Raw genomic sequence first — 13,272 nt, 5'->3', positions numbered from 1 at the left:
CCTACACTAAGTGAGATGCACAGTCATCCTGCCGAGTGGTGCCGGGCTTGAGTGACCCAGTAAAATAACAGCAGGCACAGGTACAATAAAAAAGGTTTTTCTCCTGAATTTAGATGCCCGATTGCTGAGGAAGAGGAAGGACTGCAATTCGATTCTCCTTCCATCTTTGAGTGTCTTAATGATCCAACTGCAGCATCAACTTTTTCTCTTGCCCATTCTCCTTCTGCACCCATTAAACTTGCATTCTTGGCTGCACAGTAGCTCACTTCCAAACAGAGGTTTGGAGAGATTTCATACGTGGGTCCCCCTCCCCTGCATTACCTGTCACAGTAACTTGGTAATAAGGCACTCTATTCAGAAATCAGAGATGTGGGTTCAAACCATCTCAGTCTAAGGAGATTAACCTACATCTCCCACTTCCTGGACAAGCGCTCAACAATCTGATTTATAAGCAAACCATATCACTTATGTTTCAGGAAAAAAGGTGTGGTTGCTGGCCATGATGTTATGAATTACATTATGTAATGTAAGCAAAGTATGCTTACTAAACCAGATTGACGCAAGGTAGGTTTGCAACCCAAATGATGGTAAGCGCAAGCAATACCTGTATTCAGGTCTGCCCTGATGGAGCACCTCTGGGGGCATTCAATCCCCTGAGCATCAGCACTTAAAGACTATCAACTCCAAAACCCCAAGCAGGACCAACAGAGCAGGCTACTACAGCACACCAGCTTACAAAAATAAACTGAGGTGAGACACAGCTGAGGAAACATTTAGCCTACAACTACAGTCTTGAAAGTTACCATTACCATATATTTACAGTAGCAGGATGACTTAATTATAGAAAAATCACCTAGCATTGGCCAAATCAAATTTATGAAATATAGGCAATACTGTGCAAAACCATTAACTTATTTCCCTTCCTACTTTGTAGACCTGTATCACTGTTACCTCCAGTATAATTAAGAACGCATTCCAACAGAGCAAAGCTGCTACATAAGCCTCTGAAATGGCTATCTGCTTCTGAGATTGTAAAATAACTCCCATGGATCTGGACACTAGTGAGGTGTTTCATGAAGAGTAACTCCTCCATTGTTGGCCACAAAAGACTCAGTTGAAAATACAAACACCACTTTTCAACATGATGGGGACACTTTAACAGAACACCTGCAATTAAAATGCCAACTAAATCTTGTAGGTAAGTAGATATTAATCTTTAGGCTGAAGGAACCAATCATTAACCTTCAAAGCTGTTCAGTGCAGTGACTTTACTATTCTGTGTTGCTCTTTCTTATATTGGACTTCAGCACTTTCCGACAGACCCTTACAACCATCACATGCTCCAGTTTCCTCATCTGCTGACAGGACAAAAGCAGGAACCAACAGAAAAATAAGAAATGCTGAGAGTTCTGCCAAGGTACTCTCCATGGGCATGCCACCATACCTTTTCCTCAAACTTCTCCACTGCTCTAGCAACACCTCTGAGAAATCTTTCCAGCCTTACCACAAACTGTATTTTTACATCATCACAATGCTTACAAGCTTGAGCTTTAGTTGTTTACTTTCTGCAAAAGCAACACGGCTATTCTAATCTGCATCGCATTCTTCACATTGTTTTAGGATCAGTTATCTTGAATTCTGGTTTTTGTAAGGCAGTTATCCACCAGGGGGGTTTCATACTCTGCTTCCTCGGATGATCTGTACTCTCATGCTGAGAAAAAACATTCTATCAAATTAATCTAATAGGAAGAATGGTCTCCTGACCTGACCTTTCAGCTAGAAAAATACAATTATGAATTTAAGTAGCCCCAGGAGGGGTGGCTTAGGTGCAATCAAATATACTGGTATCTTTGATCACTAATATAAAAATATGCATTTTATCAAGATGCCTTCAACAATGTGAGCTGCTATATAAAAGCTGGAATATCAGCACTAAACTATTTGCAAAAGCTGCAACAGATTACTGCAGTATGATCATTACAAATTTCTATACAAAAAAGGGGACTCGTTTCACCTATATTTGGCTTTAGGAAAATTAGCACACACTTTAAAAAGGTGACAACACACATATGTAAACAGGAGTTAACACTGAAGTAAGGTTATTTGGTGTACTTAAGATGGTATCTTACAAAACCAATTGTGAAAAGTAAGTCTTGCATCATTTTGTCTGGCTTTTCATTTGTTTCCAAGACTAAATGTTCATAACCAAGGTAAAGTCTATTTATTTACAAGTGTATTTATTTATATATGGACTCTGCAATTTACCTGAGCTTGATTTTGTCCTCCTTACCTGGAGGATGAAGTTTTGTACACGTAATGATATCAATAAACACACTCTCTTTTACTGCAGCGTGTAAACACTCAGATGCTTATCTCCCACACTATATCCATCTTGAACACCACACTTCACCATAAAGAAAATTAAGTCATGCATCTGCACAACATATGCCTTCCAAACATTTTCCACTCTTGGGTTTGTTTTTTTTTTTTCCAAAAGAGACCTAATGCGTCTGGGGACTAACATGCAGGGAGTAGGGCTTGGTAGAAATTCTGCTGTTGATGGCACCAGGAGGTGCACCAAGCCGAAGGTGAGAGCATCTGGTGCCTACCAGCGCTCTCCCTCGTAACCCAATACGCCGCACAATCAACTACTGTTGGCCCAGTAACAGGGTGAACTGTGCCGTTGCTCACTGACTTTGGGCTCCCTAGAAAAACACAAGTTACCGCTCTTTGAACAAAGAGGATGCGTGTGGTGAAGTTATTCGCCAAGCAAGAACTCGCAGCGGAGCGTTCCGGTACCCCGGCTGCAGTGCAGCGGGCCACCCCACGTGTAAAAAAAAAAAAAAACACACCCAAAAATAAATAGAGAAGAAAACTTTTGTAATTTATCTCCATTACATCCTCATGCAACCTCTGCCTCACGACTGGAAAGTGGTTTTGAGCCCCTCTCGCCCCGGATAAGAGAGCTTAATCTGGTTTACATTAGCGACAGTGTGAGGCATCCTTCTGGTTTGCCCGCTCCTCTCCCTTCCCCGCAGCGGGAACCCCCGGGGCTGCGGCCCCTGCCCGGCTCCGGGGCTGCCCTGGGGGCTCCGCCGCGACGGGGCGGGTGGCGCTGGGGGGACCCGGGCCGCCCGCCAGCCCTCCCTCCCCCCCACCCCTGCCCCGTGCCTCCGGGGCCGCCCCCTCCCCCGAGGTTTCTGCCGCTCCGCAGCGTCTCTCGGCTCCCACAAAGGGAGTGGGCGGCCCCGGAGGCGGCCGGGCGGAGTGGCCCCCGCCGCCGAGGGAGAAGAAAGGGCTCCAGGAAAGGGGGGTGGGGGGGCGGCGGCACAGCGCGGAGATGGGGGGGGGGGGATTCAGAGGAGGGATAAAGGAAAGGGAGGGGGGCGCAGGGGATAGCGTGGCAGCGAGGCGGGCAGCACTGCCGGACCCCAGCCCGCCTTCCCGCCGCGGGGCTCCCCTCGCAGCCCAGCGCGGTGTGTCCGTCCTCATCCCCCACCCCGCACCGGCTCTGCCTGGCGGGGACTGGGGGCACACCGCCGCCCGCGAAGCCTCCCCCAGCCCCGCGGGGGCGAAAGCCTGCCCCGGGACGCGGCGGGGCGGCTGTAAAACAAACTCTGTAGGCATTGCACTGCAAGCAGTGCGCACACCCCACCCCCCGCACCCCCAAAGCCGCGCAGCCCCGCTCACCTCGGGGCTGGCCCTGCCCCGGCGCCCAGAGCAGCGAAGCCACCGCTGCCAGCAGCAGCCACCACCCGCCGCTGCCCATCGTCGCCGCCGCCGGGAGGGAAGCTGCCCGCCCCACCGAGCGCGCCCGCCTTATATATGATCCCCCCCACCGCCGCCCCCGGCCCGCCCCGCCCCGCGCCCGCACAGCCGGGGGCTCCCTCACACAGCCCCCCTCACACACGCACACACACACACATAACCCCCCCCCTCACGCACCCACTCACACGTTCACGGACCCTGCACCACGCAAACCCGTCCCCACAAACCACCCCCGCCCGTCTGTGTACCCCCCCACCCCCCCGCCCGAAGCACTTTGCAGCCCCGGCTGCGCGTTGCGGCTGATGCGCGGCGTGCGACGAGCCGGGGGCCGGTGCCTAAAAAGTTTGGGAAAGGTGTAGGGAGTGACCTGGGGCTTTTTGCAAGGAAGGGGACAACCGAAAGGTGAGTACGCGAAATAACAAGGTAAAAATGCGGGAGGGGTGGGGGGGAGGAGGCAGCATTGCTAAACTAATTCAATATACGGCTTTCCTATACGGCCGATATTTTCACGTGGTTAAAAAAAAAACTAATAAATCAGCTTCTGAGCCTTTCCTTGTAAATTTGTCAACCCCAACTTTGAAACTTCATGCCCTTGTTGATATTTCCTCCGCTCCGCATCGACACAGCAAATCAGCCATGTTTGTAAATGAAGAGTTCTCGCCTTAGTTTGTAAACTAAGAGGTTGGCTGCTTTTGTCCGGTAAGAAGTCTTTGCAACTTTTTAATGATCAGCAGCCTCTTGAAACTGGCAAAAAACCCACAACAAACTGCTTGTAGAAATTCCTCAAGATAGAGGTGTTTCTTTAATACTTCAGGAAAGTTCATTCCCGTTACGCTTTCCTATTTTAAGGTTTGTCAGGTCACAGAGCTCCCATCTATAATACTCCTTAACTGTATGTCCAAAGTAAGTTGGTTGAGATGTGGGAATTTTAGTCAAAAGATACTGTCTCTCAAATGTAAATCCCTGCTGACAATGCATGCTGCTTTCTTTTTTTTTTTTTTTTTTTTTTTTTAGGAAAACATTGTGCTGCTCTGTATGGTATTGCATTTAAAACCATATTTCAAAATACAATAATGTGTATGAGTTACATGATCAGAGTTAGGCTGCAAGTGCCTTCAAATTGGGGGCAGCTGCTCGTGGAGTTCAGACTTCAGCTTGGTTGGCGGGTTGTTTTTATTGATTGCTGTAAAGAAATTCAGGAAAAGTATAGTAATTTACATATTTTATATAAAATAAAGCTATTTCTTATCATGTAACTCAGTTATGAGTTATACTTGAGAAGGCATAGCAATGTTTATATTCAAAACATAGACAAACAGGAAAAATCTATGGGTCAAGAAGATAAAAAATGAAAAATTTCTGCCATAAAACCTTATCAAAGGCCTTCAAGCCTGCAAATAAATAACACTCTACATCTGTCCCTTCCAGCAGATCTGTCCTTTGCTCACACCAGGAACTTCTTAAATTTCAGGACAGGCAAGGAGGAGGAAAGCAAAACATCTGCAGAGAGAAAAGTCAACAAATTTCAAGAGCCAAAGTGTCATTTGTTCTAAAATCATAGAGGTCAGGTTAAGGAATCCTCTGTGCAGGATTGCAAGTATCAGTTGGGAGCCAAGTACAAAGGAAAAGGAAAGAGAGAGCATCTGTGCAACATAAAATCCCGCCAGTTTACAGCTTTATAATCAGTTTAACCATTTCTTCAAATTACAGCAAGCTGAAGGGTACTACCTTACATCCCTGTGATGACGAGTGCCAGTTTATTATCACATGCATTTATCCTCAACAGAATATTCCACAAGAAGTGGAGAAGGTATATTGAGGTCCAGCTCTGGACTTTATCATCTGGCTTGATTATTATTGTTTAAATAAACACCTCTATACAACTTGTAACTGAAATATATACATTGAATTACTCTGCAGGACTACATCACCGTTGTTCAGTGTCCATTATAATCATTCCCTAAGAAAACTGACTCGTCTCAAATTTCCTTTGAGTACGTACGTACCTTCTTGGAGAAGAGGATTACTGTGTTTTCTGTCGTTCCTTTTTCCACAGTTCATTACTGGTATTACAAAGTGGCAGGCAATCAGAATGCTCCCTGGTTCAAGACGTAGCACTATTAATATAATTCTTTCCTAACCTAGGTTTCTAATGAGCTTGGGATGATTATGCCGTTAGATGAGAGTCTCAGCTTCTTAAGCAAGTGTAACTCCACCACACATTTACACCGAGCAAGTGCATCGGGTATTATAAGTTGAAGATTAGAAATCTCTTAGCCTTTGATAAACTAATCCGATGAGAAAATGGAATGCCGTGGTACAGGTAAGATCTTGAATGAGGGAAGAAACATGCGTGAGTATGAAAGCGGTTTAGGGCACTGCACTTTCATGCATGGTTTATACAGTCCCCAAAAACCATCTGCACAAACTGAAACTCTGAGCGCGGCCATCATATACGCTTAACGTAAATAGTAGCACTGCAAGTTAAAACAGCACAGGAGACTTTTATATTGTAAAATAATTAACTTGCTACTGCTCCAACTTCACTTGAAAGAGATGGCATAAACATTAAGAAGGATAATTTCTGAATATATCACATTTATTTGTTGTGCTAAACAAAATTTACTCCAAAATAAAGCCAAAAAAATGTTTGCTCTGTAAGAGAAGAAAAAAGTTATCTGTAAATACCCAGAAAATACTCAGAGACGTGGTTACAGGGAACTTCTTAAAATCTTGTTTTCTCTCTCACCAACTTTCATGTATTAGAATTGCCTTAAGGACAGAGTGTTTTGGTTGCAAAGGAATGGAAAATCCTAATATTTAGGATGATGTAGCACAAAGTGAATATGTTAATTTAGGCATCTGTCGATAACAACCTATGGATAAAAACATTGCCTTTGGCAAAAACAGAGGTTTGGGAGAATTCAAACTGGAGAAAGCCCAAATACACAGAGTCTGAATGGAACCGCTCTGCTATCCTGCACCTAAGTAAACTCCAAGTGAACACCAAATATGTTTTTTCAGCTTTTGTCTGCGTTGCTTGTGCTTAAGGCAGAGCCATTGTGTTAATGGCAGGTTCCCTTCGGGCCCCTCAGGAGCATGAAGTCACCTCCTGACCCTGGAGGGCAGCCGGGGCACTCATAGCTGTCAGAGGTGCCATGCTTTCCCTCAGCCATAGCATTTAATAACTTGCACATCCCACCATCCCACCTTGCCACCCATCCCACTTTCAATGATCCTTTCTCCTCGCTGCCCATCGGGGCATTTCTACACTATGAACACCATTGACGGAGTATCTGCTAGAAGTGGGGTGGAGAATTTGGAATAGTAACCAGAAGAAGATACACTGATAGAACCAGTCAATAATCCCCCACAGAACTACATTTAATGGCTAAATAAGATTTTTATCAACAGCTGTAGTGTACAGTAAAGGGTCTTTAATTTTTAGCTGGTTTTGGTTGGGCTTTTTTTGCACACACTTGTTATCCATTCTGCCTCTCTGCTTCATTATCTCATAAGCACCACCCAAGTGTTCTGAAAAAGCATTCTGGAAATAATTATCACTTGTCATCGGAGGAAAAAAACCAATACAGTAAAGTGCCTGCCTGCCTCTAATAAACATTCAGCTGCTACTAAAAGCTGGTTTAGATAACTCTTCAGTTTTTCCCCAGAACCCTTCAAGTGCTATTCTCCCACCCTTGGAGAAGTACATCCAGGGGTTAATCAATCTGAGCTGTGACAGACCAAAGAGAGGAGTGAATTCAAAGCAAAAGACCCTTCAAGCGCACCCTGCCCACAACTTCCTTTTACCAGAGACACCACCTCTACAGCTTGTTGGGCTGGAAGAGCAACTGAAGGAAAGAAGTGTAGGCCAGGGCAGCTCCTAGGTCCCACCTAGTGTTCCTTAGCTGGTACCCTGACACTCCGCATCGGCAGTATAAGTCTTTGCCCTTTCTATTCTTGAAAGTGATTTCAAGCTGCAACTTGAAATTTATGTTACGACAATTTGGCTCTGAGATGACAAAGGCTTCCATGAAGATTAAAGGAAATCTGTTTCTCAGGAACCTGGGAAACAGCTGCTCCAGGAGACTGCCAGAACTGTCACGGGGCAGGGGAAAAGGCCCAAGTGGATTGAATCCCTCCAGCCTGGCCAGACAAAGGATCACATGGACTTCCACCAGGCAGAAGGTCCCTCAACACCTTGCCTACTTCGTGGTATGGGCTTCACTGATCTCAGGAGTTGCCCAGACTCAAGTGCTTACCAGAGAGGAGGGCTGCCTTTGGAGAGAAGCAGGCGCTCTGGGACAGTCTGGATGCAAAAAGGTGGGGGTGGGAGAAAGAAAACGGAAAGCCATGTAAATTCCTACTTTGCTCCCAAAACAGTAATTCCCGTAACAGAGGATTTTTAATGCCCAGGCTATCACACATGCCTGGCACACGCCCCCATCTCCATGCATCTCCACATCCCTCACGCTGACAGCACTTAGATTTAGTGGTACCCTTCCCTCCAGGCTTTCAAGGGGCTGTGAACACCCAGTCATCCCTTCCTATTACCACCCATAATCCTACCTGGTGCTAAAGGCGGAGGGTCCCGCTGCCTCCCTGCCAGGCTGCTGGGGAGGAGGCACCAGGGGCTGCAGCAAAGAAGCTGAAAGCTCTGCCAGGGAGATGTGGGCAGGAGTAAGGAGGGCACAGAAGCACCATCACTGGCTGTTCTTGCACAGGGGATGCTCGGGGTCCTTCCCCAATCTCAATAAGAACGGCACAACACTAAATAGTGTAATCAAAGTGCTTTAATATTAAGATACTAATAAGAACAGGAATATAGGGAGTGAGTAATTCTTAGATCTTTTCACCCTGGGAACCCTGCTTTCATGCAGCATCAGATAGACTCGATGCAAGCAGCATAGTTGCCCCAGGCCCCCTGTTTTGAAATTAAATATGGAACTATCTCATTATATTGTGGTAAATATATCACATTCCTGGATCGTGCTCAGGCACCTGGCTTGTAACTCCTGTCTCCTTATAGCTACCAAGCAGGAAACTATGCTTGCGAAGGGTGGCATGGTTTGGAAATAGGTTAATAGAGCTGCACTGGTTCCACGTTGCAAAATAAGTGGTGATGTTTTCCTGTTGATTGGTTTCTGTTGTTTTCCTACTAGAACTGACTCATTGGCATCAATGGTGTTGAAGGCAAGACTCAGCATGTTTTCTGTGAAAAGCTCACAGGCTGGAAATTGTGATTATTGTCCAACAGGAATGATTGGATGGTATACTGTATTATGGCAAATATATTCCTCCCCAGAAATCACAGTGAATTCACATTAATTTTTCTTTTGTTGAAAAAATGGAACCCATAGGCAATAGGGAATACAATACCATCACTGCTGGTAATCAGCAACAACCCTTCCATAATGCTGTTCCCAGTCTGGGCATGGGACTTTTCCTTACCTTTTGATTAAACTGTTTGCAAGAGCTTGAAGGATCCAGTAACCCATGCAGGCAAAGGAACAGCCGCAGTTAAGTTCATGACAGACATCTATAACATGAAGAACAAGTGTTAACAGCAGGAAAAATCTTACTGATCATCTCCAAACTGATCTTGGACTTGTGGGACTTGAAGGATCCAAACCCATCACTTCCAAATTTGTATTCGGAAGGGGAGAGAATATAACTTGGCCCTCACAGAGATGTGCAAGCTGAATCGTGTTTAATTTGTGCGCCTAACATCTCAGATAATTCTGAGTGGATAGAGAATTTATATACTAACTTAGCTCATACTTTTAAACCACAATGAATTTGTGAGAGCAGATTGAAGTTTGTGACTAATTTTTGCTTCCTTATTATTTTGCAAAAAATATTAAATAGGAGTTAACCAGTTAATCATACCCTCAGATCTTTTCTTGAGTGAATTTGCATTTCTTCTCAAGTGTGGTCAGGTGTGCAGTTGGGAAAAGATCAGTAGGACGTCAGTGTTGTTACGGTGGTTGAGCTTTAACAGCAAGTGCCGAGATTTTGCTGCCCAGAGACATACACCTGCTTATGCAACATCTGTGTTAAAAGAAGGCATCTTGATGTGAGATTAGCAAGGTTTGATCCCCTTTTGTTTTTGCAGAATATCTAGAGGTAATGCAAGAAACAAAACTCTGAGAAAGCAGAAGATGAAACCAAGAGCTTAAATATGTGACCTTAGTCCAACTTGTGGAACAATGAACACCTCCAGTTGTCTCCTATAGCTTTTAAAATGAAGTAATTTATTTATACACTTAAACATGAATTTGATGTCAGCTTTAAACTTCCTTCATAGAAATTTGCCATAGAATCTTATTCAAAAGACAATTTAACTTTATTAATGTGGGAGGAAATATGCACGTAACGTGAGCTGTTTTTTTTAAGCTGAACTACCATTCCTGCTGCTGCAAGAAAGTGCCTGACACCTATCTGGAAAGCCATTATCAGCAAACTGAATAATTTATCACTTCCAATTTTCAACAAATTATCCCTGCTAAGACTGAAACCAGCAGCCATTTAAAAAATAATAATCTAGATACTGCGGCAGGTTCCTAATTTGAGGAACAGTAGGAGTCTCCTAATGTGAGGTTCAGGGAGCATCACTTCAAAACCAGCACTAACTCTTCCTGTCTATGAAAGCAGGTGAATGTGCCTTCCTACTGCCTGATGGGTACGCTTATATGTACTGCAACTGAATTTTCACAAGTGGATCCAAAAAAGGACAATGTGTTCTGGAAATCTCTGTGCTTCACCTTTCTAATACTGTTTAGAGAGATCCTCTGCTACTCAAACATTACCATTAATAGATAGAATGGAAGCAGAGTTAATGCTTACATTTTATCTTTAAAATCAACTCTGCATTATTTGAAGATTATGCTTTTTGAATTAAATACACTTATATTGAATTAACTACAGGTAGTTAGGGACTCAGTCTTGAAGTTGTCTTGACAGAATAGCCTGACTTGGAAAAGAGGGGAAATCAGATGCCCTGTTAATTCATAAATAAATAAATTCATAATCAGATGCCCTGTTAATTCATAAATAAATAAATGCAGGCAAAAGGACAAAGTTTATGGGACAATCTTATTTTAATTACTGGAGAGTTAAATTGCACTGACTAGAGCTTATTTTCTGATTCCCTTTCTACTTACGTAGCTATCACCAGTGCAAAGCCAGTGTTAAATGCTACTGAGCCTGACAGTAGCATTTGCTGTCTCTTTTGTGCTGTGTAAACACTCATCAGTGAAGAAGCAGTCGAACATTTTTTAATACCTAGCAAGGTATCAGCTCCACTTTAAAAAGAATTAAAATTAAAAATTCATGAGATACTGGAAATGTTTAGAATCTGAATTGCATAGCAAGAAGAGAAAACTCTGTCTCCGTAAATATTCTACGCGTGATGGATGGATGGATTGTCAGGCTGTATTTACTAAGGTAGTGTTTCTGTGTAAACTCCGTCGCTAATTAGAGGTTTGTTTTGGAGAACGAGGAGACGCAAAGCCAATCAATTTGAGGAGGGGAGAGCTTAGGAGTTGAGCTCTCTAGCTCGTCTTTGACTTCAGTCAAGAAATGCCTGTGATTAAACAAATGAAAACATTATCAAGCTTTAGTCAATGGTTATTTGCAGCGACACCGCAGCGCTGTATTTGCCATTCCTGGATTCCTCCCTGCACGTTTCTGATCGTCTGCAGGGAGCAGGCAGAGGGGCGGTCCTGCCAGCAGCAATTAAAATTCTTCCCCTTCTGCAAAAACTCTCTTCTCCTTCCCCTTTCCCTTCCACTAATGTGCAGCCCGAGGTGGCCCCACCACAGGTACTCCCAGGAATGTGCACCTCTCTGGTAAGAGGCACCATCAACCTGAAGATAACACTTGTGTCTCATCTTGAGCTGCCCATCAAACCAGCGTTCTTGTTTTTTTCAGGCTTTCTCATTTGGAAAAGTTGGGGGTGGGAAAAAAACCTTGACTGCTATCGCATGCACAATGCAGCCAAGCAAACATTTTTTTTTTTTTTTTTTTTTTTTACTTCAAAGGTTCTTTTATAAATACTAGCAAGGAACAGAAAAAATAGCTATTACTGGTGTAGGATTTTTGACAAAATATCAGGAACTGCAGAAGCCTGAAGGTTGCTCTCTCGAAGAGTGACTGAAAAAGAGCCAATTATAAAATAAACAAGTCAGCACATAGAGTTTACAGAGTGAGTTTTGGTGAATACTTTATATTATAACATTTCCAAAGTACTCTATAAACTCTGTAAGCTCACGATACAAACAACATAAGATTCAATTAATTGACACGACAATGAAGCCACAAACACAATCTCCTACAAGAAAAAAAAAAAAAAAACAAACAAAACTTTAAATCACAAACCAAATCGCTGACATGTAGGTTAAGGATTTTCTAGTAAGATTTTTTTTTTTAGCACCAGTTCAATTTTCAGACACTGCTAAGTGATTTGTGATGAGGCTGTGCCTTGGTGGATTGTGTTCTTATGGGATACTTTATGTGGTATCTAATCAAATTTTTAATAGTAATACAAATAATACATTTGTTTTTAAAGTAGAGAAGTACTTAAAGCATATTGAGGAGTAAAAAAGTTAATTATTAAAACAACAAATATAAAATAAATTTAATTAATTTCATGGAATTTCACTCTTAAGACCTGTGTTCCGTTTCATTCAAACCCGAAAATTTTACTACACGCAGAAATGCTCAGACAGCTCCGTTTTCCCGGTTTCATTCTGCAGTCATTTGCAAGAGCCACTGGATGGCACTGTGAAACTGCAAGTCAAACCCTTTAACTCCTTTCCTCCTAACACCCGCTTCAGCTGTGCTAATGGAATCAATGCAACCCGTATTCGCAAAGCAGAGCCCGCCAGCTTCCTCTTTACTGGAAACCGTTTGCATTTTTCACACCTTTTCACAAAGCAAGTCAGAAACCCCAGGTTCAGCCTTCCTTAGAGCCTGGCGTTGGCTGCTGCAGGCTGGGGCTTCGTGCTGATGGTGCCGGGCGGGAGGATGGCCAGCTCTGGGTGCTTCAGGCAGACAAAACAGTCACTCTGATGGAAAAAGTGATGAGACAGGCTGTCTGTAGGGGAGTTTTCCTGCTCCTGAACAGTTTAGCATTAGCTTATTTCATAAAGCATGATTTTACAAGTTTATTTTTCATAGAATCATAGAATGGTTTAAATTGGAAGGGACCTTAAAGATCATCTAGTTCCAACCCCACTGCCCTGGGCAAAGGCACCTCCCACTAGACCAGGTTGCTCAAAGCCCCATCCAGCCTGGCCTTGAACACCTCCAGGGATGGGGCATCTACAGCTTCTCTGGGCAGCCTGTGCCTCACCACCCTCATAGTCAATTTTTTTTTGCTGATATCTAGTCTAAATCTCTACTCTTCTAGTTTAAAGCAATTAGCTCTCGGCCTATACCCTTGCAAAAAAGTCCCTCTCCAGCCTTCTTCTAGGCCCCCCCTTCAGACACTGGAAGGCTGCA

The 13,272-nt window shown here is 43.8% G+C and overlaps 1 protein-coding gene across 1 annotated transcript in view; it reads right to left on the bottom strand.

The window, feature by feature from the left end:
- Positions 1–3,769, bottom strand: part of LAMA1 (laminin subunit alpha 1) — a gene marked incomplete at its 5' end in the record, with an annotated part of 104,677 nt that extends 100,908 nt beyond the window's left edge. The window contains one exon of the mRNA XM_082479179.1: positions 3,691–3,769. Coding sequence (XP_082335305.1) covers positions 3,691–3,769 — 79 coding nt within the window. The remainder of the gene's footprint in view (positions 1–3,690) is intronic.
- Between the last annotated feature and the right edge of the window lie 9,503 nt (positions 3,770–13,272).

This window comes from Vanellus vanellus (genome assembly GCF_965231255.1).
Source record: "Vanellus vanellus genome assembly, chromosome: 2".
NCBI lineage: Eukaryota > Metazoa > Chordata > Aves > Charadriiformes > Charadriidae > Vanellus > Vanellus vanellus.
Note: the sequence above shows the minus strand (reverse complement) of the source record. Positions and strands in the feature narration are given on the sequence as shown.